The following is a 26,255-nucleotide window of genomic DNA, read 5'->3' as shown; positions in this document are numbered from 1 at the left end:
AATATCATTTGCCCACTTAATGATAATATCATTATCTAATTGGCTCTACTGTTAACTATTCTTCACTTGGGAGTGAAAGAAAGGGTTCAGAATCATTTAAGTCATGTTCTTCATCAGCTTCAATTTCTTCACTTATTTCTTCATCTCCATCTTCCAAATCACCTTCTTCATGTACCATATCAATTTCTTCAAAATCATTGTGCACAGAATTGCTATTGCAGCAATTGATACACCTACAACCAGGCCCACATACATTGTTGGATTTGTGGCAAAGACATCTATTTGTTTGACACCCACTTTTACAGGAACAACCACGTGTAAGGAACTCAACAGTTTTTTTAACTCTAGAAATATTTTCATTACTATCCCAAACTACTTTAATAATGCTGTCCTCAATTTTCCAACCATGCATCTCTATATTCGGCAAATCCATGTCTTGTTCTAATGATAAACTCCAGAGTTTACAGACCCAGATACACCTATCAAAATGTAATTTGAGTGCATCAAAAGAGGGTAGTGATTGATCCTCAAATTCTAATCTATCCCAAATTCTCTTTCTTATTTCTGTAAGCCAATTTGAGTGTATATGTTCTACTTCTGAATACTTTTGTGCAAAGTTGCAAAACATTTCATCAGGGTTTTTAAATTCCATAAAAGCTGATGAATACTTATTGAAATATAAAGTTCCTACAAGTCTACAGAAGGCAAAAAAACCTTCGGAATTACCAACTAACAAGCCACTAGTGTGTTCTGATTCCCCCCCTGAAATGAAGTTTGAGAATTTGTAAAATGCCTTCATGAAAGAAACCTTTCCAAATCCAACAAAGTAGGATACATAATCACATCCAGAACAAATGAAAAGGGTCTGCATGATGATTGGATTTTTTTCTTTTGGAATAGACAACAATTCAGGATCTCTTCTAAAACAGTCAATCAATCCATTAAGGTGAAGAAATTCCCTACTATTGAAACCATACTTTAATAAAATCCAGACATTTTTTCCCAAAATTTCAATGAGAGGCATTCCTATGTGGTAAACATCTGTATCAGGAGAATAGATAAGAATGTTTTTGAAGGAAGTGCTTTTCGCATGAAGCCAGACACGGGTGTCAGATTCTTCATGGTTTGAGCGACACGATGGGTAAGGATTGACAGTGTGATTAGAAAAAATGAAGGCCATATCCCTTTTGTCATCAGTAAACCCCCCAGCTGTAACAAGAGGGGGTCTGCTGTTCGAACGCTCAACGTCATAGGCAGTAGTGCGCAAGCGCGAACCGAACGGCTATTACCAATGAAGCGTGCACCTGTTTGCGTAACTAGGTCATAGGCCCTACCATCCGGCTTGTATAACAGATATACTAGATGCTTCAACCCTTAAGCCTCATTTGCATAGATTCTATCTTTGGTGAAGAAGTGCCGTTCCCAGGTACTCTGCTCGCACAGGAACATGGGGCTGTTGGTGTACATTTCTCTTTGTTCGGTGGTAGTTATTAGCTTGGCCAGGTCACAGGCAGTGTGGAGCCGAGGAGTTCCCGAGGTTGCAGTCCAGTTAAACTTGTTGGCCTCCTTATACAGCTCACAGGGGCTTCTTCAGCAGAAACCTGCCGACACCACCCTCGACTTAAGTACCGTGAATTGGACAGATGTGTCCAACCCAACCCACCCTACCGGCAACATCAGCCAACAGTGTCAGAAGGACGTAGCACAATACGAAGCAGACCTGTTCCAAGGAGAGATCTACGCCCTGAAAAGTAAGTTAACTACTAGTACACATATTTGGAGTGCTTCTCTGAAATGTCTGTCTGCTTCCTTGGTCTATGGATATTAAATCTTTGAGTATTTTTTTCTTCATTGCCTTCGCCGTGAGGCAGAAGGGTATGCGTTTGGGGGAGGGACCAGCTAATAGAGTTGCGCAGTAGAGTGCACGCTGCATACCTTCAATTTGCTACTAGTATTATATCTGTATATTCAGGTTGGATGGCACTGACCAAGGAGGTTTAATCAAGAGGAGAGAGCACAGAAACACTTCCCTTTTTCCCTATGCGCGTCCTTGGTGTGAACAAAATAATTGACACCTAAGTATCAAAGCATGAGCTCCACGCTGGCGCGCGGGCGTCTTCCCTTTGTTGTCGCGGTCAATACACGAGTTGACCTCAATCTGGAGGTCAATGGATTTTAATCTATCGTCAGTAGTTTGCTGGCAATATCCATACGATAAAGATATAGATAACAGAGAAGAACTTGACACAACGATGACGAATCAGTTCAGTCAGTAGGTCGAGACAAGGAGGTTTAATCAAATTCACAAAATACAAAAGAAACACGAGAAACACGTCATGCTTGCCATGCAAAAAGTCCCTCTTTTCTCAAAGACTGATACAGCATTGAATAGTACGTTACGAAAAATACTACCACGCTATGAAAAACACCACGCTACGAAAAATACCGCGATGCTACGAACATCAGAAAACACGCCATTTTAACGAGCACTCCGTCAACTGTTAGGACAAAATATCAGCTAAGCGAAGAAAAACTTCACAATCCTGTCATAGCCACCTAAAAATACATCTAAAAATTCATAATTCTATCGCAAGAAAACGGACATCCACCCAGAAAAGTGGCCGTAATTTTACCCATGTTTGTCGCACAGCGAAGCCGAAAAGCTATAGATTTCGGCCATGTTGTCAACAATCCGAAGATGACGTCATCGCAGGCCTGCCGAGTGTTCCAAATATGGCAATCGTCGGAAATCTGAAACTCATCGCTTCTTCTCGGCCGGGCTTCGTGACGAGGTCGGGGGGATTCGGAGGTTGTGACGTCATGACTACCCTCATTTGCATTGAAAACCGCGGGAAACGCTGGGAAGCGCATAGGGCATCAAAGGGGCGCCGCGCCGGCTGGTAAACAAAGGATCGCAGCCGGCTCTCGCGGGTGAAAACAAAAGGCACAGCGGGGCGTTTACAGCGTGCTCTCTCCTCTTGCTGCCTGCGGGCGGGTGACCTACTTTCCCCGGGAGCGTTCCTCATGGCACGTCACTTGAGCCCAGTTTGCTTGCCTGTTCTTTTTCTTCGTCTTCTTCCAAAATCCAAGTAGTTGTGGGGTGGTAGCTCTACCAATGGTATTGCAGATAAGTTATATGTACCTTGTACATGGTTTCAATGTTATATTTGAGATGTAGGTACCTTTAAGAAAGGTAAATACACCTGACCATGAATTATGCTTATGAGGACCTCATTTACATAATCTATGCTGAAACTTGTATTTCCCTTACCGTAAAAGCTACGGATGTAATATTTGAGATGTAGGTACCTTTAGGAAAGGTGAATATACCTGGACATATTTAATGAGGACCTCATTTGCATAATTTTTGCAGAAACTTGTATTTCCCTTACGGTACATGCTATGGATGCCATATTTGAGATGTAGGCACCTTTAGGAAAGGTGAATAAACCTCGACATAGACTATGCTAATGATAACTTCATTTTCATAATTCATGCAGAAAAGTATATTTCCCTTCTGGTAAATACTTTGGATGTCATATCTAAGACGTAGGTACCTTTTGAATAGGTACATTTACCTGGACATAAATTATGCTAATGAGAACATCATTTGCATAATTAATGCAGAAACGTGTATTTCCTTTACGGTAAACCCCATGGATGCAATAGTTGAGACGTAGGTACCTCTAGGAAAGGTGAATACATCTGGACATAACTTATGCTAATGCGGACCCCTTTTCCACAATTCATGCAGAAACTTCATAATGATAGTTATAGTTAACGCTAAGGATGACATATTTCAGGTGTAGGAAATGGGAGGGGATATCCTGCATTTCTCGAAAATGTTGCCTTTCTAGTTTGGGTAATTGATAAGAACATGCCATGATTCCAAAGTTGTAAATAACGGTAATTTGATACTTGCATTTAAATGACGGTGAATATCATCATTAAGTATGCAATCCATAACACACCTTGCAAACACATCTTTCATACAAGTTAACACCATTCGGCGAAGGTATGGGATCACCGAACTCTAGTTTTTTTTGCGGAATGGTGTTACTGAAATGTGGTTATGAAATAGATGTTATTTTACAGTCATTAAGGTTACGTTAGCAGGTGTATTTACAGCTAAAACAACAACGAGAAGCAAACGTGTATGGACAAACCAGGGCCCTTCTCCAGATCTGATAATGCTGTAATTTTCCCTACAGTATCTTATCCTGCTGGTACAAATTTAATCTGCAAATTGCAAAGTTGAAATTTCCAAATCTGATTTTCTACTTACTTTGGATTAGGGAGCGTCCGGGCTTTACAAGTATAGACAAGGCTACAAGAAAAAAAAAACAAGCAGATGCCTTCCATTTGGATATTTTGATTTGCTCATCTTTATGTTTTTAAGGTCTTATCATGCAAGTAAAAGATGGACAACATGAAAATAAATCAATTCAAACACGCACAAAAAAAAGACACACGAAACAAACAGGCAGACGGCCTCCACTACGCAGTTCTTTCATGTATTTCCATGTACTTGTTTGTCTGCATTTAGCCTTCGGGCATGAACTTGCAATGAAGTTATTATTATTACATCTAAAAATAAGACTGTGAGAATCTTACGTTAATCATTCTGGTAAAGAAATTTGCCCGTCCGGTTGCAAAATACACAGCAACATTATTGAGTCGGAAACTTGTTTGTAAGGAAAATACTTCATCATACTTATACATGACAGAGAATACTGGAGACTAAGCTTTGTGGATGCTATAACTTAATAAATATGACTATGTATGTATGCATGTATGTAAGACTGTTATCAGAAACCACGACTAAAAACAAAAACACGATCTCCCTTGTTGAGAGTTTTCACAGTTCCCTGTGAATCTTTTAAAATCCTTCTTACATGTACGTCAGTTACTCCATGGTTACATCACCGCTATGTGACTTCAATATGACGAGTCGCAAAGATGAAATATTTGCGCTACATGTTGTTCAACCAGTTCCGTCGGAATCTTTATCTCCATGAAAAATGGAGATATTGTTCTGGGTGTGTCTGTGTGTCTGTCTGTGTGTCTGTTACGGTTTCTGGACTACTGTAGTCAGCATAACTCAAGAACCTCTTGATGGATTACAATGATATTTGGTATGTGGGCGGGTGTTGTGAAGCCGAAATTCAAGGTTGATCTTGGGCCCCCTAGTATGTGACCTTGCTACTGCAGCAGAAATTCCATTTTTGTATCTTTTGACCTGGACGTGCTATAGTCTTGATTTCCTGGTGGCAGATAGCTTGTGGTGTAATGAAGACGTGGTGCGGGTTTGGGCCCTCTAGCAGCTTCCTCTGGAACTGCAGGGGCATTATCTTGAAAATTTTCTAAGGGGAATAACTGAACAAAGGAACGTTGGATTTCCATGATATTTAGTGGGTCTAAACTGTGGTCTTGCGTTAACAAAAGGGCCTGGTAAAGGATGGATATCTGTCGTGACAGAAGGAAACAACACCAACAACACCAACACATAAAAGCAATGTTTTATTGAAAACAAAGAACTTAAACCACAGATGATAATCATGATACCAGTCGCCACTCCATCGCTCATGAGCATGTATATGTCACAGTAGAGATGGCGATTCAGGACAATCGGCGATTGTCCTAGGACAGATCGCGATCGCCGTTTGTCCTAGGACAGACTACGATCGCGATCTGTCCTAGGACAATCGCCGATTCTACTAGTAGAGATTGCGATCGCAATCTGTCCTAGGACAAACGGCGATCACGATCTGTCCTAGGACAATCGCCGATTCTACTGGTAGAGATTGCGATCGCAATCTGTCCTAGGACAAACGGCGATTCTACTTGGACAAGTTTGCGATCGCGATCTATCCTAGGACAATAGCTGATTCTACCAGAAGTAGACATTGCGATCGCAATCTGTCCTAGGACAAACGGGGATCCAAACTTAATGATGCTAAGATAAAGGAAACAGCAATATCTTGTATAATCCATGATTTTATTTAGTATTTACAAATTCTGAGATTGATATTTTGACACCTGCTTTATCACTTTACAATTGTTATTGTTCTCCTATGGTTGTGAATTCAATAGGTGTGAAACTGTGAGTAATATCTTGACACCTCAAAATTTGCATACTGAAATATTGTTGGATCACCTTCTTCCAACTGATATCTTTCACACATAATCAACATTTTTTCACTCAACTTTATCAGAAATTACTTTATCAGAAATCATACTCATTCATCCATTATAAAATATGAAGTAATTCACCTAAAATAGTTGATAATTATGAAATGTAGGTAGTAAGCTAAACCTGATTGAAATGTTGTGCAATTATTCATTCTATTTTCTAAAGTATTTCCATCTAATCAGAATTTGTCCAGGCAAGTAGAATCGCCGTTTGTCCTGGGACAGATTGCGATCGCAATCTCTACTAGTAGAATCCGCGATTGTCCTAGGGCAGATCGCGATCGCAAACTTGTCCAAGTAGAATCGCCATTTGTCCCAGGACAGATTGCGATCGCAATCTCTACTAGTAGAATCGGCGATTGTCCTAGAACAGATCACGATCGCAAGCTTGTCCAAGTAGAGTCGCCGTTTGTCCTAGGACAGATTGCGATCGCAATCTCTACTAGTAGAATCGGCGATTGTCCTAGGACAGATCGCGATCGCAGTCTGTCCTAGGACAAACGGCGATCGCGATCTGTCCTAGGACAATCGCCGATTGTCCTGAATCGCCATCTCTACTGTGACATATACGTAGTCATTTATATACCATAGAGGACAAGCTACGTGTCGTTATATAGTGGACTGGTTGTTATCTCCATGAATAATGGAAATATAGTTTTGGGTGGGTGGATGTGTCTGTCTGTCTGTCCGTCTGTTTGTTTATTTGTCTGTCTGTTTGTGTTTCCGCACTACCCTAGTCAGCATAACTCAAGAGCCTCTTCTTGGATTACAATGATATTTGGTATGTGGGCGGGTGTTGTGAAGCCAAAATTCAAGGTCGATTTTGCATATGAGGTCTCCGAACTCTTGTTGCCATGGCTATGCACTAAGTGTTTAACAGTCATATGAGACGACGAAGATAAGAATACAGCCCGAAGGTTGCGTGATTGTTGCGATGTTGGACTGAGAATCGCCAATTCGCCCTGTGACTCGCGAGATTGCTTCAAAATGTACTGCGATATTATTAAAGTTGCTTAGAATATGCTCAGGTACAACTCCATCTGCACAGCCGATCGCGACGCTCTATTTACAGGTTTGCGATAGCAAATCCTGTTCTGTTTTTGCATCCAAGGAGGGGGGCCGCCATGTTGATGTGACCATTTTATTGGGAGGGGTGTTTTTTGTCGCTAATGTTGGGTGTGACCATTTTGACGGAGGGGTGTTTTTCTTGAGGGTTAATATAGATTTGTTATTTAATGTGATGTTGGATTAGAAAGTGTTGAAAATTGGAATCGATAATATTGGGGTTGGTTTTTGTCGCTAATGTTGGTTTCCTATAGTTTTCCTAGTTTTACATTTGTAACTGAGGAAGAGAGGAACGTTGACTGATAGAAAATATGCAAATGTAGGCCTTATTTGCATAATTAATAATGATATGTTAAAGTCTGTAGGGACATTATTCTACACATCGCCGAGATAATACATCTCCGTCCTCTCTTTAACAGTGTTGGACGCAGGTGGAAAACCACCTAGTGGAATCTTGAACGGAAACCTGATCTGGGCCGGTAGCTACTCGCAGTGCGTGAATATCACGAGGAAAGGTTTCAACATCACCTTCGATGGGAAGTTCTACCTGGCTACGCTGGTACCTGTGGCCCAGGCGCAACAATCTGAACAACTAACTCAGGTGAGTAGAAGCCAAAGTTGTTCAGCAAATACTAAAATGAAGTAACAACTGAATACAAAATACAAAATATTTAATACATAAGAGATTTCGTAGATCTGATATCTCCATGAAATATTCTGCTTATGCAAATTGCTTCCACATTTGCATAACCTATGCTTGGTAATGTAGATTTTTAATCAACTTACACAGGTAACAATGTTGACAGTCCAATCACTTACCACTTAGAATAAATATTGCACTTATGCATTTATTATGTAAATTATGAAATTTTTGTAGAATTGGTATCTGTTAGTGTTCCACCTGCCATAAACTACACTTGCTACATGTCTTTGAGTCCTACAGTGAAACAAAATATAGATTTTCCTCAGTAATCATATAAAGTTAATCTTAATTTACCTAATCTGTACGTCATTTTGTACATCTCTGTCTATTAGTAAGCTACCTACATACTAAATATCATGGAAATTCGTCGTTCCTTTGTTCAGTTATTCCCCGTAGAATTGTTTTTATAGAAACGCCCCTGCCGTCCCAGAGCAATCTACTAGGGGGTACAAACCTACACCACTTCTCCCTTACATCACAATCTATCTGCCAGAAAAAAATCAAGACCACAGCACGTCCAGGTCAAAAGATAAAAAAAGGAAGTTCTACTGAAGTACCAAGGCCACATACCAAGGAGCCGAAAATCGACCTTGACCTTTGTCTTTCCAACACATACCCATATACCAAATACCACCGAAATCCATTCAGAGGTTCTTGAATTATGCTGACTATAAAAAGCCGGAAACACAAACACAGACACACACACACACACACAGACACACACACACACACAGAGAGAGAGAGAGAGAGAGAGAGAGAGAGAGAGAGACACACACAGACACACCCAAAACAATATCTCCATTCTTCCTGGAGATAACAAATAGTTTATCATGCTTCCATGAATGGCATATGCAGATTGTGGATGCTAACTCATGCCATTGTTTCTACAGGGCGGACAAAACAATGTGACTAATTTAGAGATCGGCATCTGTGTGCCTAGCTCCTGTAGTTATCACGACTTCATTCAAAGACTGGACGGAAGTAAGTTAGGAATCGAATCTCGTATACACTTTTAACAGCTGTCGCTAGAACGTATGAAAAGCATGCCAAGCAGTACTAGTTCATAATCATACATACATACACTGTACTTTGTAACATATACAGTTAACGTTATATAATGTTATTCGTAACGTTAACAATCATTTAGCTAATTCTGACGACTAGAGCAGATGCTTCAGATAGGATATCTTATATGCTAGACTGAATTGAGATGAAAATCTTATGGCTTCTCAGATAGTTACCTTCTGAATGATGAATAATATTTTTCTTTGTTTTAGGTATCTACTGGCATTTCCTTATTCAACAAGGAATATTTCAAGTCAGGTCAGCCTATTTACAGGAATTCCCACCAATCCAGAATGTCACTATTGCTGCGATGTGAGCATATTTAAAATCTTTGTTCCGTTTGTATCTGACTAAAGACTAAATGTTAATCGAATTGAATTGTTTCTGCTCTCCTACTTATCAAGGCTGATATGTTAAGTAGATCCGTGAAAAGGGAGGTTCTGTAGTCAGTAGGCATGTTTGTTTGTGCGTGGTGGGGTGTGTCCACAGGAAGAGGGAAGTGGTGCTACGTTACAGTTCTGTAATTAGCCTCTGAATGCTAGGCACGTCGACACTGACAGGAAGTGGGGTCAAAGTGCTAGAAAGGTCCCAGAAAGGTCATGGAATTTGGTCCCGGCCCGGAGTTTTTTTCCTTATGTAGCGTTTTATCCAAAGAATACTTAAGACAGGTCAGAGGTTTTAGAAGATGAACCAAAGCAATGAAAGTCTTCTGAAATAAAACAAGAAATTTACAAAAATTATTAAGATGCCAGAGATGTGTGAGGTTCCATGTAGTTACTTCTCTCTGTTTTTGTACAGTTGTATCTGTAGTGTCCTCCTCATCCTCATGGCGATCGGCACCATCTATGACGTCATCATCCACCAACCCCGACTGATACCCAATAAAATGCAGAAGGTAAGAAGACATCTCAGAAGCACCAGGTTTAAAGTTTTTTAAAGTTTTAAGCTAAATGACCCCTTTAAAACTCCACCTAATTGAATAACATAGCATACATGTAGTACATGTTTATACATTTTATTATGTTTAGCCATACCTAGTATGGCTCAACATATTGTTTTTGTTCACGTTCTTCTTCTTCTTCTTCTCCTTCTTCTGCCAAATCTTCAAATTGATTCAACTCTGCCATTTTTTAATCAACCGACCTGAAATTTCGCATGGAGGTAAAGAAGGCAAATACCCTCATGCGATTTTTTCATTTTTTTAAAAACAGGCCTGAAAATCATTTTTATGGAGTTTTTTTGGGGCATTTTTAGGCAAAAATTACATTTTGGTCTCCTGTGGCCTGGTTTTACAAGCAAATGACCTGACATTCGGTACAAGGGCACCTTGAACATGTCCCTACAGGATTTCAATCACAATTCTGGTGTACATCACTTCAAAATGCTTCATTTTTGGGACTTTTGGACCCATTTCAGACCAAAATCAGGCCAAAAGTGGTATCCCCGTTCCATGTTCTATTTGCTGCTGGCCAAAGAATCCATGTTCTATCTAAGGGTCCCCGCGTTCCATTTGCTACTGGCCAAAGAACACGTGTTCTATTTAGGTTACCTGAGGTCATATTGCAGGAACACACTCAAGCCTTTGCAGTAAGAAGCTCTTGGGGTCTCGCAGAACTAGTAGAGAGAATTGTTTTACACGGGTGATTTTGGAACAGTCAATTTATGCATCGGGAGGGAGATTGGCGAAGTATGATGCTCTCGCAAATATTGACTTTCTACATGCAGTTAATATTTCGATTTGCCCAGGTATTATTTTGGGACAGCACACTTCTTGCATGGGGAGGAGTATGGCTAAACATGCTGTATTTGCTCAGGGGCAAATGGCGGCCTTTCTAGTCTATGGTATAAAACCGTTACAAATCATTGCTAGATGTATGTGATTAATGTAAAGGCAACTAATTATAATTACTTCTAAGTAAACTAATTTCAGGACGAGTCAGAGGTCTCAACATCGTTTTGTATTTTGTGCCATGATGATCTAAATCATAAGCATTTTGGTTCCATTTCATGTTGGCAGTCGAAGATTGAGCATTACCAAATAAGTATATGTAACAATTCGTTGACCATTGCGTAATGTTCGGAAGAATTCTCTGACTGCGAAGTTTGTTATTGTAAATTTGCAGGAAGGAGACGCCCAAGAATCTGACGTAATCGTGACTTTACCTGACGATATGACGCTGCTGGTGAACACACTCCCACACGAGGAAAATCCAGCAGCAAAAGAAGGTAAAATTTAACATTAGTTCTGCGATGTTCGACGTTAAAGCGACATTATGTCCAAAAGTACCACATGACATTATGTCCAAAAGTACCACATGGCTACATCAATGAATAATTTTATCAGGTTGGTAAGTCATAGAATAAAATGGATCATGTACACAACCAAGTGTTATATTCAGCGTTTCTGTCACCGTCCTGAGTCAGAATGGCACTTAGGAGGGTGACAGACGTCAACAAAACGTCGGCTGAGGTTGTGTACAAAGAGTCTTTCTATTCGCGATACCGTACGGCTAGATATCAAACAGATGTGATGAATCGTAATTCTGTTATAAAACATGTGATATCAGTTTGTTTCTTTGTCTTGAACTGTCCCGTCTTTAGGTGTCACCGGCCGCCTCCTCCTATGCTTCTCCCTCTACACCAACATCGGGAAGCTCCTCAGCACCAAACAGGCACCCGGCAGCATCAAGTGTCTGCACGGCATCCGCTTCATCAGTTTGACCTGGGTCATCCTGGGACATACTTACCTTATTGCTGAATATCATTTAGGTAGATGTAGTTGACCAATCAGAAGGCTCCATTTGCGGGCCTGCATTCTTCATACAGACCCGAAAAGCAGGTCATTAATCTTCGTATGGATCTGCGGGTCTATAAACTTCGTATCGTGTTCGAACGTTACCATTCAATGACAGGGGGTTTTGTTTTTATATTTCATGTTAAGACAAATACTACAAAAATCAAATACAACACAAAGTACTACTAACTATTATATGGACAATGGCTATATGATAATAACGTTAATGACCCGCTTTCCTTCGGTCTATCCGGAAAAGCGGGCTGTAAACTTCGTATAGACCTGCGGGTCTGTAAACTTTCGTGCGGACCCGCTTTTGCGTTCGAATGTTCGGCAGTAGGTCACCCCTACTCTTCTCGATAACTGTGTTGGGTTCTTTTACGTGCAGAGGTTTGACGCTTGGGGCTTATGCCCGAATCTCCCTCATACACGGGGGCCCCGGCTTTACGTCACCATCCGAAATGAAGAAGACAGACAATAACGGACAATACCGGTTAACTACAAGGCAAATGAGCTTGAGTTTTGTAATGCACTGGTTATTAGCACACTCATGGAACGTTCAATGTATCTGACCCAAGGACAATGTGAATCTCAGAATCTCTTTTTTTTTCCACATGATGATGTAAGTATATGATATGATATGATGTGATATACAAATTGCCATACAACGTATCTATCTGACATTTATCATAATGTGATTTTCAGACAACCCTGTGCAGGCAACTCTTGAGGTCGCTCAAACATTTACAATTCAAGCCATCAGTAATAGCACCGTTTCCGTGGACTCTTTCTTCTTCCTCAGGTAAGGTAACAGTTCTTCGAAACATGCACGTTATAAGGATGGACCCTGATCCAGGTAACGCTTGTTTTAGAAAAACATCGCATGTATCGAAGTCACTTTTTACGTTGCAATTAGACGTTAATCTCAATGTAAAAGTTATGTTCTTAGAAGAAATAGCTAACTAAGTTTTCATATCATCTTCCAGTGGGCTCCTGATGTCATACGTTCTAATCAAGCAGATAGAGAAGAACAATGAAAGGGGGAAATCCGTTTCATACGGGATGGTGTATTTCCACAGATATTGGAGGTGAGGATATTCCAAATGCTGTTTTGAAACAGATGCACGTACCATCAGATCAAAACACGATATTAAAAATCCCTGCCTAAACATCTCTTTAAACGCGTTCTCAGAGTTTAGATTCTAGACACTTTCGACGTTTTCTTCTTCAAAGACAGTCATCGTATATTTCACTGAACTGCTTTTATTTTTTGTCACGTTAAATCATACGGCTAGGAGGATTCTATGAACTATTCTTCAAGAAATAAACCCGGGGATTGAATCGTTGAATAAGGAAACCATGTAGGAAAACTTCCTGGAATACATTAATTGTAGTGCTGCGTACCTAAACGTAACATCAGGTACAGGTACTTTGACCTGTACCCCATCAATTTATACGGTACAGTACCGGTACACAGTTATTTATTGCCTTCATTCTGCTTCTGCCCTCTTCAGGTTAACACCGACGTACATGTTCGTGATGATGGTGTGGGTGTGGGTGCTTCCCTACATGTTCTCCGGTCCCTTCTGGCCAACTTTTGAGCCACACTGTGGGGACAACTGGTGGACAAACTTGCTGTATATCAACAACTTTGTCAACACTGATTTCTTTAATATGGTAGGCATATTTCTGTTACTTGTTACAAAGGTGGGAAAACATTAGTCAATGCAATACGTTTAACAACATTAATTGCTTAGTGGCGTCGTGTGGCGCAAGTGCAGAGCGCACGGCTGCCAAACAATGGGACCCGGGATCGAATTCCAGGGTTGTGCCCAGGGACATGTCCGAACTTGCACCCAGACGTTGTGCCCTTGGGAAAGGCACTTTACACGCATTCCCCCCTCAATTTAGAGGGACAAGCCAGTCTCCAACGGCAGCTGTCTTCAACTGGCGGACGAGAGCAACGCCAGGCGGGCTGGCGTTATCAAGGCGGACCTCGAGTGTAAGAGTCATCCGGCAGCTCGCTGCAAGCATCCCAACCAGAACAAGCACGTCTCCCTCGAATTGGTGCCGCTGGAGATGGCGGATGCCCAAAGTGCGTGGGTCTCAGCTTCGCAACCTGTCATCCACCTTAAACAAATTCACGCGAAGGCTACCGTGTCAACTGACACGGTCACCATACTCGATCTGTATTTGTATCTGTACTATGTATCTGTACTATGTATCTGTACTATGTATCTGTACTATGTATCTGAATACGAATAAAGATAATTAGAGTGGTTGCCATCAGATTGCTTAATCTTACGGGCTATGTTTAAAAGGAGTACATCTTACCGCCTGCCTGTCTGTCTTTTTTTCATTTTAGTGTATGACCTGGACCTGGTACTTGGACAATGATATGCAGTTCTTCGTCATCGGAGTTCCTCTCGTCTATATACTGTACAGGTATGTCGCAAGGTCTTACATCACATTGTCCATATCAAGAGACCATCACGAAATCTTGTCGTCCAAGACATAGTCGTAAAACATGGTGTAATTCGCTTGTTCGCAACCGTTTGAATACTATGCCGTTACTCTTCAGCCAGCATCAAAACAAGAGTTTGGAGAGCTCAAACCTCTGTGAAATATTTTTGGTAGTTTTCTTGCTTTATCTTGCCTTATTTGTCCATTGAGAGAAAATCAAACCTGGACGTGGACCAATTCTATTTTCTGGCACACGCAGTGGGAGAAACTCTGGAAGGGAACCATCACCGTTTCCTCTCATCTTTCTGGGACCTTTCTGGCAGCTTTGACCCATGCATGACGTTCTATTGATGTCCCGGGGCCCCGACGTGCCCATAATTAAAAAAAATGCGGAACTGCGGACACATACAACTTTAACAAGCAAGCAAACAAACAAACAAGGAAACAAACAAACACAGCAACTGACTGCAAAACCTCCGTTTTCACGGAGGCAATGATGCTAATCTTTCGTATTTCAAAGGGAAGTACGAAATAAGAAGAACCCTAAAATCAAGCAAGTATGCAGTCTGCATCGAATGTGTTTCATCCGATATACATACATGTATGAGACACGAGGCTACGTTTTGCTAATGATATATCTGCTTCCACACAGGTGGCAGATATGGGGGATTGCTGCAAACCTGACCCTCCTGTTGGCAAGCTTCATCACCACTGCAGTCATCAGTTGGCACTATGAACTGAAATGGACCCCTGGCGGGTATGGTTACCGTTTTTTTTAACATTAAAATGTTCCTGAAATGACAGCCGAACGCTATTACTTACTCTAAATATGATGCCCTACGAGATAAGTTATTCACCTTTATCATTTCAAGTACTTCAGATTTTAAGACGCTCAATGCTACAGATAGATTTGACTTTATCTTTAGATGCAACAGCTCACACAGTGTTAAAATAGGCAAATATATAAAAGATTGTTTTGTTATTAGAAGAAATAATGATACTAATAATTAGTTTTCATACTTTCCATATTTATGTCTTGTTCTATGTTTACTGTTGTTGCCATACTTTGTACATGCTACAATAGCCGCGCAATAAAATTCGTCATAAAGTTCTTCATGTCAGTAAAGGCAGCGACGTATTGAACTATCAGCATGTAACGTTAGCGTTTCTATATGTTGATTTGCACCATGTAGCTCAATTCGTGCTATGACCAATGCCAACAAAAGCCTGCCAGTTTAAACTATTCAACCAAGTTTATATTTCCATGTTCTTCACACCTTTGATTAATTTAGCAGTACAAAAACGTTTTGATGTTATAAGGTGTTGTTCAATGAATGGCACACTGTAACGTTGAGCTGACCTAACGTATTGATGTTCACATAGCTATTAACGATATAAAAAAAAATTGCCCTCTATAAATTTCTTCTCCAGTAACTGGACTAAGACATATATCAAGCCATACTGTCGTATAGGACCGTACTTGGTGGGAGTTATTGTGGGCTGGCTGTTTATCAAGATGAAACCGAAACAAACAAAGAGCATGGTAAGTCAAAAACAGGTTTGCGACATATTTTGGAGTGCATATCCTGCTTTGCTAACCTCTTGATTCAGAATTATTCTGGCAGCTAGGACAAAATCTAGGGAGTGGCTTACAGAAATCAGCGGTTCTCCTGTTCGTAGCTGTTGCTTGTGTTGATCATAACGTTTATCCAAAATTTGTTTCAACACAGTGGACGAGTAGACAAGTCACCGCTTGTTTACATTGGATTATATGAAGATCATATGTACAATGGATTGATTTTACATGTATAGTATTAAATAAAGAATCTATGTATTATACAGAAATTTGTCTCTCTTATATGGGTCAGTTTAGATAGGCTATGTGATAATAACGTTAACGACCCGCCTGTTCCTCGGTGTATATGGTGTCATAACGCCTGGTCATGTGCTATAACCACCTCATAAAACCACCTCGTTCGCTTCGCTCATTTGGTGGTTTTATTCGGTGGTTATAGCACATGACCAGGCGTTATGACACCATATACACCTCGGGGCAGGTCATTAACCCTTAATTCTTCACTAGCATGCATTTCGGCATTTTCTGTTGCTGATGGACATAGAAAGGTACCTGGTCACTACCTACCCTTTCGAATTCCTAGATATGATGATGATCTACTAGCTCTCAGTCTAAGTGTTGTCTATCAAAAAGAAAACCATTAAAACACCAATGATAACATTTGTTCTAACGATGTATTTCACATGTTTCTGTTCCAGACCTTGCGCCTGCTGATGCCTGTTGGTTGGCTAGTTGCTGCTGCCTCTGCCCTGGCTGTGTTGTATTCACCATACGGCCTGTACCACGGGACGACCCTCCAGACGGAGTCCGAGAACGTGCTGTACATCACTGTCCATCGTACCGTCTGGGCCATGTCGCTTGGCTGGGTGGTTGTCGCATGTTATCATGGATATGGAGGTAGATAAATATATTTTGAATATCTGCAATATTGTTGTTGGTAAATGCCTAACTCATTCGCAAAACACAGTCATTTATGGCTTTTCAAATTTAAAAAACTTTAAAGCTTAAAAGCTGTCAGTTATTTGCATATAGAACATGTTTACTTGTTTACATATACATATGGATAAACAATTTCAGACCGTCAGTCCAGTTTCTGTCCTTTAATCTTTGTTGAGTAGTATTGCCACTGTTACATGTTATGTATAACTGTGCATCATGTAAGTTTAACATTCATAATTCGCAATCTCTGAACTTATTTAACACCGCGTTGCAACTATTGTATTTATCGAGAAGACAAGTACAGGTTATTTATTACAACAAATCGCTAATTCTCAATTGATATTGTTGTGATGTACCTTATTCTCTATCTACAGGGGTAGTGGACACCATCCTTTCTTGGGACGCCTGGGTGCCCCTGAGCCGACTGACCTACTGTGCCTACCTGATACAAGTTCCGGTGATGTACACAGTATACTTGACCAGGGAGGTCCCCATCCACTACACGACTTTGACTATGGTATGTTGGTGTACACTTCTACAAATAACGCAAAGTGACTAGTATACATGTATATAATATCATTTTGGTAATCAGCACATCCCGGGTATAGAGGTTCTCTGTAGTGTCAATAACAATTATCAGTTTTGGCAGTTGTTCTGCCACCTTCCTCTGGGCAATACTGACTGGTTCTACTTCCTGGGTAGTAACGTTACTACTAGGTGGTGCTGCATTTTATAGCACAAGTAACGTTACATGCCTTTTCAAAACTCTATCGGAAAGGCCAACGAGACTGAGTTCTGGAAGTTGGATGCGGGGGGGGGGGTTACTTTATAATTCAATAATAAAATATGATATGATTCAATGATATCGATCATCTATTATTAGGTTTTCTTTGTTGCACTAAAACTGGTCGATAACCATGCATTGATATAACACAAACGATATCTTGGATATCACAGAACAGGCCAGAGGCTTAACGTGTTAGTTTGCACCCCGACCAATCGACCTCTTTGAAACTCAGATTGGAATCAGCCATGACCCAACAAATTGCTTTCTAGTTTGCTTTAAGGACTATATCTCTCAAAACAAACCCGCCAGTGAGATGCTGGAAGGTGTCAGCTTTTACAAGATGTTTTCAGATTTGACAATTTTGGCACTTTGGAAATGATAGAAGCTGACCGCGATTTACCGTCTAAAGAAAAGCAGTAGCAACTATTTTTTGTAAACGTTAAATCACGATCAGCTTCTATCATTCCAAAGTGACAAATTATCAATCTGAAAACATCTTGTAAAAGCTGACACCTTCCAGCATCATGTTTTGCCCGATTTGGTCGTTCAAGCAAACTAGGAAGCAATTTGTCGGGTCATGGCTGATTTGACTCTGAGTTTCAAAGAGGTCGATTGGTCGGGGTGGTTTGGCTGGCATTATTAACGTCCGTTTTACTATTTTAGGTCTCTTTCTTCTTGGGAAACGTGTCTCTCTCCTACGGCTTGGCCTTCCTGGTGTCAGTGGCAGTGGAAGCACCATTGATGGGACTGGAGAAAATCATCTTCAGCAAATGAGACAGAACATGAGCAGTTCTATGGTTCTATGCAATTAATGCAGGAATGCCTTGTTCTTTTCGTCTGAATATTTTGACAACACAAACATTTTGACAGTGATTATTTTTTGTGATACGTATATGTAGTCCATGGGCCAAACTACAAGGTAGCAGATCCAAGATGGCCGCCAAAATGGCGCATGTCACCTAATTTCTTAGGCAAAACAACTTCTACTTATTTCTTTAACCTAGCTAAATATTTTCCAAGAGCCCTGTTATAAGTTATGGATCATTCTGTGTCGTCAATGTGCCATTGGTCAATCATTGATGATGACTGAAATGCATTAACATACAAAAATTGATTGTTTTACTAAGTAACTTTCCTGTGATAAGTTGTTACTTTAGCACCGTTTCCATGGCAACCGTCATCAAATCTGCCTTACTGTATTTCAAAATACCTTTCAATATAAGTAGGTTGAAAGGCACATGTTTCACAAGTTATGGTTACGTTAAGAACATTCAGCATAATGGTATAAATTTTCGATAAACGTTTACTACTTGAAATAAAGGAAGCAGTAGAAACTGTAAGATAGCAGATCCAAAATTTTACTCCAAAATGGTGTATGTCACCTGATTTCTTAGGTATAACAACTTCTACTGATTTTTTACCTGGCCAAAATATTTTCTAAGAGCCCTGTGGATCATCCAGTATCATTGGCCAAGTCTTGAAGATGTACTTAACAGGTCTTTATATGATCTAAACGTATAGAAATATGAAATGTGTAGATAATTCTTAAAACCACATTAAATAGCTTGAATATAGACGATTTTTGTCCGTTCTATAGGTTTGAGTGGAGTAGCCATATCACGTAATAATTCCAATAAACCTGGACCTTTGACATGGTTATCATGCATAATGATAATGTAGAGGAATCAACCTTTTCGAAAAAGTAAGTCACCCTTTGTCCCTCTGTTTGGTACCAAATTGCTATTTTGAGGGACCTGGCCCATGGACTAATGGAGTTGACTCTAGTCTATCCATATTGACATGACATGTTGATTTCAATCCAACTTGAAGGGAAAGCTTGGTTCAGAACACACTGACATGCTGCGAACATGATTATGATTCTGTCTAGACACGTGCTAATGAGAGATGAAATAATGTGTAGTAATGTAAGTAATCTGTATTTTTCCTTGTGATGGGACATTTAGAACATGGGAGGTGACAGGAATCTAAATAATCCAAACTTACCCGGTAAATTGTACAAATGTGTCTTCTGAAAGAGAAAGGTACTCATACTTTGACTAATCAAGCGTCCTACGGAAGTGGATACCGTTAATGTGCAGGTATTGTGTTTAGATCAAAAATATTTTGTTTGATTATTCATTTGTGTACAATAGCAGTCATTAGGTTTATTATCATTATCATTATTATTATTATTACCATCATCATCATTATCATCATCATTATTATTATTATTATTGTTAGTATCATTATTACCATCATTATTATCATCATCATCATCATCATTATTATTGTTATTATTACTTGTAGAACAAGTTACTGGCCTGTGCACTTAGGCAGGTAGGCAGGTGAATTATATTATATTGGGAGAAAAATCGCCAGATACCAAATGAAGAGTAAGACAGACTCCTTTGCGGAAAGATAATGACAGTGTTTGCACTGAGACATGACAGATTCTAGACTTGAATCAGATATCTTCTGTCCTATCCGTCACAATAGTCAATACAGCTTAATTTTGCACGAACACATCCATGGCTGCCCATAGAATTTCATCAATTGGCTGTCGTACAACCTGACATTTGCGTGCGGATTTGATTTGCAAATGAGATATATTTTTAGATGGTAGACATATATACAAGTTGTAGAAAAATGATATTCCGATTAAACTTATGCCAAAGAATCCACTGCGTAGACTTTTCATCATCATTGCAGTTACGAATGCAGGATTTAGTTATGACATTAGGTATGACATTAGATAAACAGATTTCATTGTTTATCTGCTACAATATAATTGTGCAAAAAATGTACCGAAAAATTTATGATGTGGACTACCCAACCCAAATGCTGTAATTTAATTGTTATTGTATCTGCCTTTGTCAGCTGCAATCTTTATTTCAAGAGGTGATGTTTGACATTATCACATAGGCAGATGGTGTCGACCAATCAGAAGCCTCCTTCGCCCATGTGTTATGACGCCATAACACACTAGTTCGACCCTTCCATTATGTAGAGGGGAGGTTATCTTTTTGCTAACATTCGTATAATGTCTATTTGTTCCCAAAATGTTTACTATCTTAGAATGAATTAAATATTTTGTAAGCAAATAACAAAATAGAACAAACTATTTCAATACAAGTCAAATCTAAACGAGCGGAAAGAAAGCAGATGATAATAGATAATAGAATAGATTTGAAAAAGATTTGACATGCCAAGATTGCAATGTTACCTTCTGTACAAAAATGACAAATGTAAATTCTGAAATGCATTCTTAATAGTATAAGGGATCTATGCGTCACACAGGAATTGTCTACTCTCATATGGGTCAGGTTGGATAGGCTAATAGTATATGATGATAACGTTAATGACCCGCCTATTCCTCGGTGTATATGGTGTCATAACGCCTCATAAAACCACCTCGTTCGCTTCGCTCACTCTGTGGTTTTATTCGGTGGTTATAGCACATGGCCAGGCGTTATGACACCATATACACCTCGGGGCGGCTCATTAACCCTTAATTGTCATATAGCTAGATGTCGTCGACCAATCAGAAGGCTCCATTTACGGGTCTTAATTTTCCCATATTTTCCCATTTCCTTAATTTTCCCATTAAGACATTCATTGATATAGATGCGACCCGCGGTCGGGCCGGTATCGGTTGCTGAATTTTTATTTCCATGAAATGATGTATTTATGGCCCAGGGAACAAGACATCACTAGAATACCTAGAATACTGATGGCGATCGGCGACTGTGACCCGGACAGGCGCCATGTTCATTTTCATAATTTGCGGATTATAACGTTGGTTGATTGAATAAAGCACAAAAAAGAACACGAGAGACCATACAAGTATTTATATGGTTTGAGTTTATTTTGATTGACAATTGCACAAACTCCATTAATGTCATATTTCTAAACCTTTCAGCTATAGATTGAAGGATAATGATAATGTATAATATGATGTTATAAGAATTCTGCATGCATTTTGGTAAATAAAATGTCCTAACAAAAAAAAAGTACTGGGTTAACCTACCTCTGTAAAATATTGAAAACTGTTATAGAGTAAATAGATATGCTGTTATGAATTTATGATACTTTGATCTTACAGAGCGTTAAGAAAATCATTAGGCTACATTTTTGCAGTGAAATACAGTGATGAAAATATACTCCTACATTTCGCATAGCTTACATTATTTTAGATCTTGAAAAATTAATATGTTATCCCCAAGAAGCCTAACTTCAACAATCCATGCGTATCAGTTGGTGCCATGCTGTGCTACACCATTAGTTCACTCTTTTACCGGTATCTTTGTGTAGCGTGCGTAGTCCAGTGGTTAGCGATCTTGCCTCTGGAACTAGAAGCCCCGGGTTCGATCCCGGCTGTGTCGCTCACCCGACATGCACGCTACCGTTAAAGTCGCAGTCCTTAGGACGGGACGTTAAGCCGTGGTCCACTGTTCATTGTGCTTGTCGAAAAGAGCTAGGGAATTTCCCCGGTACAATGAACCTGTAGATACTGTACATAGCGTCTGTCTTCTCTGTCACGACCAGTGGAAGAGTAGCTCATCTGTTCATTGAGTTCATTTGAGCTAAACTGGTTCGAGATTCCTTTCCTTTCCTATCTTACAAATTTTGGGTAATTTTACACAAGATGCTTAAGACAAATATTCAAACACGGGCTAGATGCGCAGACTGTAAGGCCTAGGAATAAAGAGTTTTGTTTCTGGTTACCCGTCCGACCCAGGCAAACATTTTCCAGCCTTAGTCTTTTTTTCGGTCGACCGCTGTCAAGAGATATAATCTTTTTTATCTGAGTGATGAACCAAACAGAAGTACAAGTTGTCTTGCAAATTTTCATATCTCTGTCAAAAAATGAATGCTTCGAACAAATATGAAAATGTGTAGTAAACAATACAAATAGACTAGGATGTTGAAACTACCGGGCTCCTGAAGCATTTTATTTTTTTTGCATTGTTAGACTGTATTTCTTGGACCACTTCAGCCGAAATCTAACAAGAAAAATAATATGAAAAGAAAGCTACCGACCCTAATTGTTTTACAATGATTCATAATTATATATAATTTCAGGAACGCAAATTGAAACAAGAGTCTTAGGACCCAAAATCTCTATGAAACTTTGTTTTTTATTAAACCACTTCCCCCCATTCTATATCGCTCAATGGTATGACCCCCACCTGTCGGGGCCCAGGAGAAGTGACCCACTTTGGCTATAAATAGCTATTACAAGTAACAGATGTTCCACAATATGCAATGGACAACACCGCAAATATAGATTTTCATTACTTATGCAAATTAATTCCAATTTGCATAATTTGCAGTTCATTGTATACATATCTGTCTAAGCTACCTGCACACACGCAAACACACTAACTTTTCATGATTTGCACTTCAATGTGTACATCTCTGTCCAACCTACCTGTGTACCAATTGACATGACAATCTGTCGATCCTTTCTTCAGTTATTCTCCTTAGAAGATTTTTACAAATACGCCATTGCAGTTCCAGTGACACATACCAGGGGGCCCAAAATCGACCTTGACCTTCCTCCTCCTAACACCTACCCACATACCAAATATCATTACAATCCATGTACATGTTCTATAGTTATGCTGACTTTAAGCATCCGGTGACACAAACATACACACAAACACCAAACGCACGCGAAACAGTATCTTCATGAAAAAGCCTTTTTCGCGTTTCGGCGCATGCGCGCCGGAACGCATTGTCCTGGCTTTTACCTTCAAGCAAGGGACCTTCAAGGAAGGAACCAGGGAAGCTTGGTTCAACACTGTGTCGCACACAATAAGACCTTATATGGCAATACGTTCTCAAATCCTTGTATAGCCGTTGCCTTATATGGCAAGAGAGCACGAAAATGCAGGCAGGCTAGATTTGCATGTGACACAGGACGGCGACCGCATGTAACTGCTACAACTGTTCGGAAATATCATTGCATTGTGGTTTCGGACTTTGATATCCTGAAAAATGACCATATTACATCTATTCCACAAGATTGCAGAAGAAAAAAAATGATTTCGTCAAGAAAACGACCAAAAATCGGCATAAATGATACCATATAGTGAGGTTATAGCATTACGTCCAGAGTGAATAGTTACGTACCGCAGCTTGGCCAATCTGGCAACGCGAAGCACTTCGAACCCAGAAGATCCGGGTTCGTCTCCGTGCGTGGATTTTTTTTTTCTTTTTAGATATTGAATATCAAAAATATATATTGATATTATATTAATCTATCAATATCATATTTATGAATATCATTTTTTTTCATTAATAAATAAAGAAATATTTTATATTTGTTATTTTTAAATATTCATTTAATATATACAAGGCCTTTGTCTTATGAACAGGACTTCATAGATTCCAAACCCGGCATTCGAATTTTTCTGTTCATTGTAATGGAAAATACCGTGCAGCGGCTCCTATGCGCGGTAAGATGATTCTTGCAAAACACTCGCCACTAAACTTCTATCCCCGATGTAAACAGAGGCTCTTGATGTTGTTTGCAAAACAGCGATTCTTTGTTACAGTAGCAAATGCTCCATTGTTCAGTATCGACTTCATTCAGACAACACGGACGTGGAAAGTGGCGCCCCTCGGCACAAAACTATGGGAATTTTCATGAATTTTAGCAAAATTACCCAGGAAAATAAGGAAGAAATGTTGTAAATGCGGAAACCAGAATAATACGGATGAGGTAGCTGTTGATTTGTTTGACATTTGGTAGTCATTTTAGATAGAACCTTAGCTGTTATGAACTTCTATTTCACTTAATTACCATAGTTCTGATGATTCAATGGTGCTTTTTCAAATTTTATGTTTTATTGCGTGCCATGTACATAATTATATTGATAGCTTTTATAATGAGCCTATTATACATTTTACAAATAAGTACAAGTTGTAGGCCAAGACCAGCTTTTTCAAAAGCACTTAAGTTAAGTGACGTAACTTCAAAATTGCTTTCCCCAATCTGCCTTTCTCTATTAAAACAGTACTCATTTCCCAAAATGACAATTTTTCTTATAGACTGAACAGCCCTTGAGTGACTTCCTCTGGCAGATTTTACTTCAAGTAAAGGGAAAAGACAATTCACACTTATAAACGTAGCCGAAACGCCAGCTTTTTTTAAAAGCTCTTGTTCCAGTTTATTTTCAGTTTATTTCCAGTTTACTGTACTTGAAACGGGATGATACTATGGTACCATGGATCTTGAAATCTTGGATCTTGAACCAACCTGCAGCCATGTCTATATAATACATTTGTAAATTTTACACTGTGGTGTTGACCTTTTAAATCATAGTTAAGTTATTGTTACATAACAAAGTTCCCAATATAAAAAACTTTTTTGCGGTAAACAATATCTTAATCTTATTGTATGCCAAAAATAATGCAATGAAACATGCTCATAATTGCAGTAATCGAGTAACGAGCGGACGTTCATAAATTATGTTTATGAAAAAAGCAGTACGTGCTAAAATCGTAAGATGTCGCTTTTGATAGAGGTGTGATACAGTATCCGAAAATTACATGCAGTCCATGGAATTAGGGCATCAGTGGCGCAATCGGTAAGGTCGTAGAACTGTGTGCCGGAAGATCCTCGGTTCGAATCCCTGAGGGACTTCGTAAGTTTTTTCTATATCTTTTTTTCTTCTTTTTAAACATCCGTTTGATGTATACAACGCCTTTGTATTATGATCGTAGATTCCAAACCATGCCTCGAATTTTTGTTTGTTCATTGTAACGGAAAACACCATTGAACGGATGCTTCTACGTATGGTTGATTGGTTGGTTGGTTGGTACAAGCATAATTTGGACCTGTGCCATGTCATTTATACCTCATGTATGTCATTTCTGCCTTCATTTTCCGATGGTGTACGATACGTTATAATAAGAATTAAGGGCTAGGGTGACGGATTACGGGTTATGATGACAGATTAAGGGAAAGGGCGACGGATTAGGGTTTGTGGTGACGGATTAAGGGTTATGATGACGGATCAAGGGCAAGGGTGACGGAGTAAGAGCAATGTTGACAGATTAAGGGTTATGTTGACGGGTTAAGGGCTAGGGTGACGGATTAAGGGTTATGATGACGGATTAAGGGAAAGGGCGACGGATTATGGTCTGTGGTGATGGATTAAGGGATATGCTGATGGATCAAGGGCAAGGGTGACGGAGTAAGAGCTATGTTGACAGATTAAGGGTTATGTTGACGGATTAAGGGCTAAGGTGACGGATTAAGGGTTATGATGACGGACTAAGGGAAAGGGCGATGGATTAAAAATGTAGGGTCTGTGGTGATGGATTAAGTGATATGGTGAAGGATCAAGGGCAAGGGTAACGGATTTAGAGCTATGTTGACGGATTAAGGGCTGGTGTAATGGATTAAGAGTTATGGTGACGGATTGAGGGTAAGGATGACGCACTCAGTGAAAGGGTGACGAATTAGGGTCTCTGGTGATGGATTAAGAGTTATGCTGTCGGATTAAAGTTTATCACCACGGATTTAGGGCAAAGGTGACGGATTAAGGGCTATGGGAACGGATTATGGGCTATGGTGACATATCAAGGGCAATGCTGAGGGGATTAAAGGCTTTCGTAACGGATTAAGGGCAAGGGTGACAAATTAAGGGTTATCCTGTGG

The 26,255-nt window shown here is 39.7% G+C and overlaps 1 protein-coding gene across 1 annotated transcript; it reads left to right on the top strand.

Moving 5' to 3' along the window:
- The first annotated feature begins 1,251 nt into the window (after window positions 1–1,251).
- On the top strand, window positions 1,252–20,261 carry LOC136440149 (nose resistant to fluoxetine protein 6-like). Its single transcript, XM_066436003.1, has 16 exons — window positions 1,252–1,751; window positions 7,677–7,858; window positions 8,851–8,941; window positions 9,238–9,337; window positions 9,824–9,920; window positions 11,149–11,251; window positions 11,627–11,794; window positions 12,525–12,621; window positions 12,806–12,907; window positions 13,334–13,496; window positions 14,185–14,264; window positions 14,935–15,039; window positions 15,714–15,825; window positions 16,557–16,755; window positions 17,172–17,314; window positions 18,248–20,261. Exons 1-16 carry the CDS (start codon window positions 1,448–1,450, stop codon window positions 18,356–18,358), a joined length of 2,157 nt encoding a protein of 718 aa, XP_066292100.1. The 5' UTR covers window positions 1,252–1,447; the 3' UTR covers window positions 18,359–20,261.
- Window positions 20,262–26,255: the final 5,994 nt, after the last annotated feature.

Source organism: Branchiostoma lanceolatum, chromosome 8, assembly GCF_035083965.1.
Source record: "Branchiostoma lanceolatum isolate klBraLanc5 chromosome 8, klBraLanc5.hap2, whole genome shotgun sequence".
NCBI classification, from domain to species: domain Eukaryota; kingdom Metazoa; phylum Chordata; class Leptocardii; order Amphioxiformes; family Branchiostomatidae; genus Branchiostoma; species Branchiostoma lanceolatum.
The sequence above is the reverse complement of the archived record's forward strand: the minus strand, read 5'-3'. Positions and strand labels throughout refer to the sequence as shown.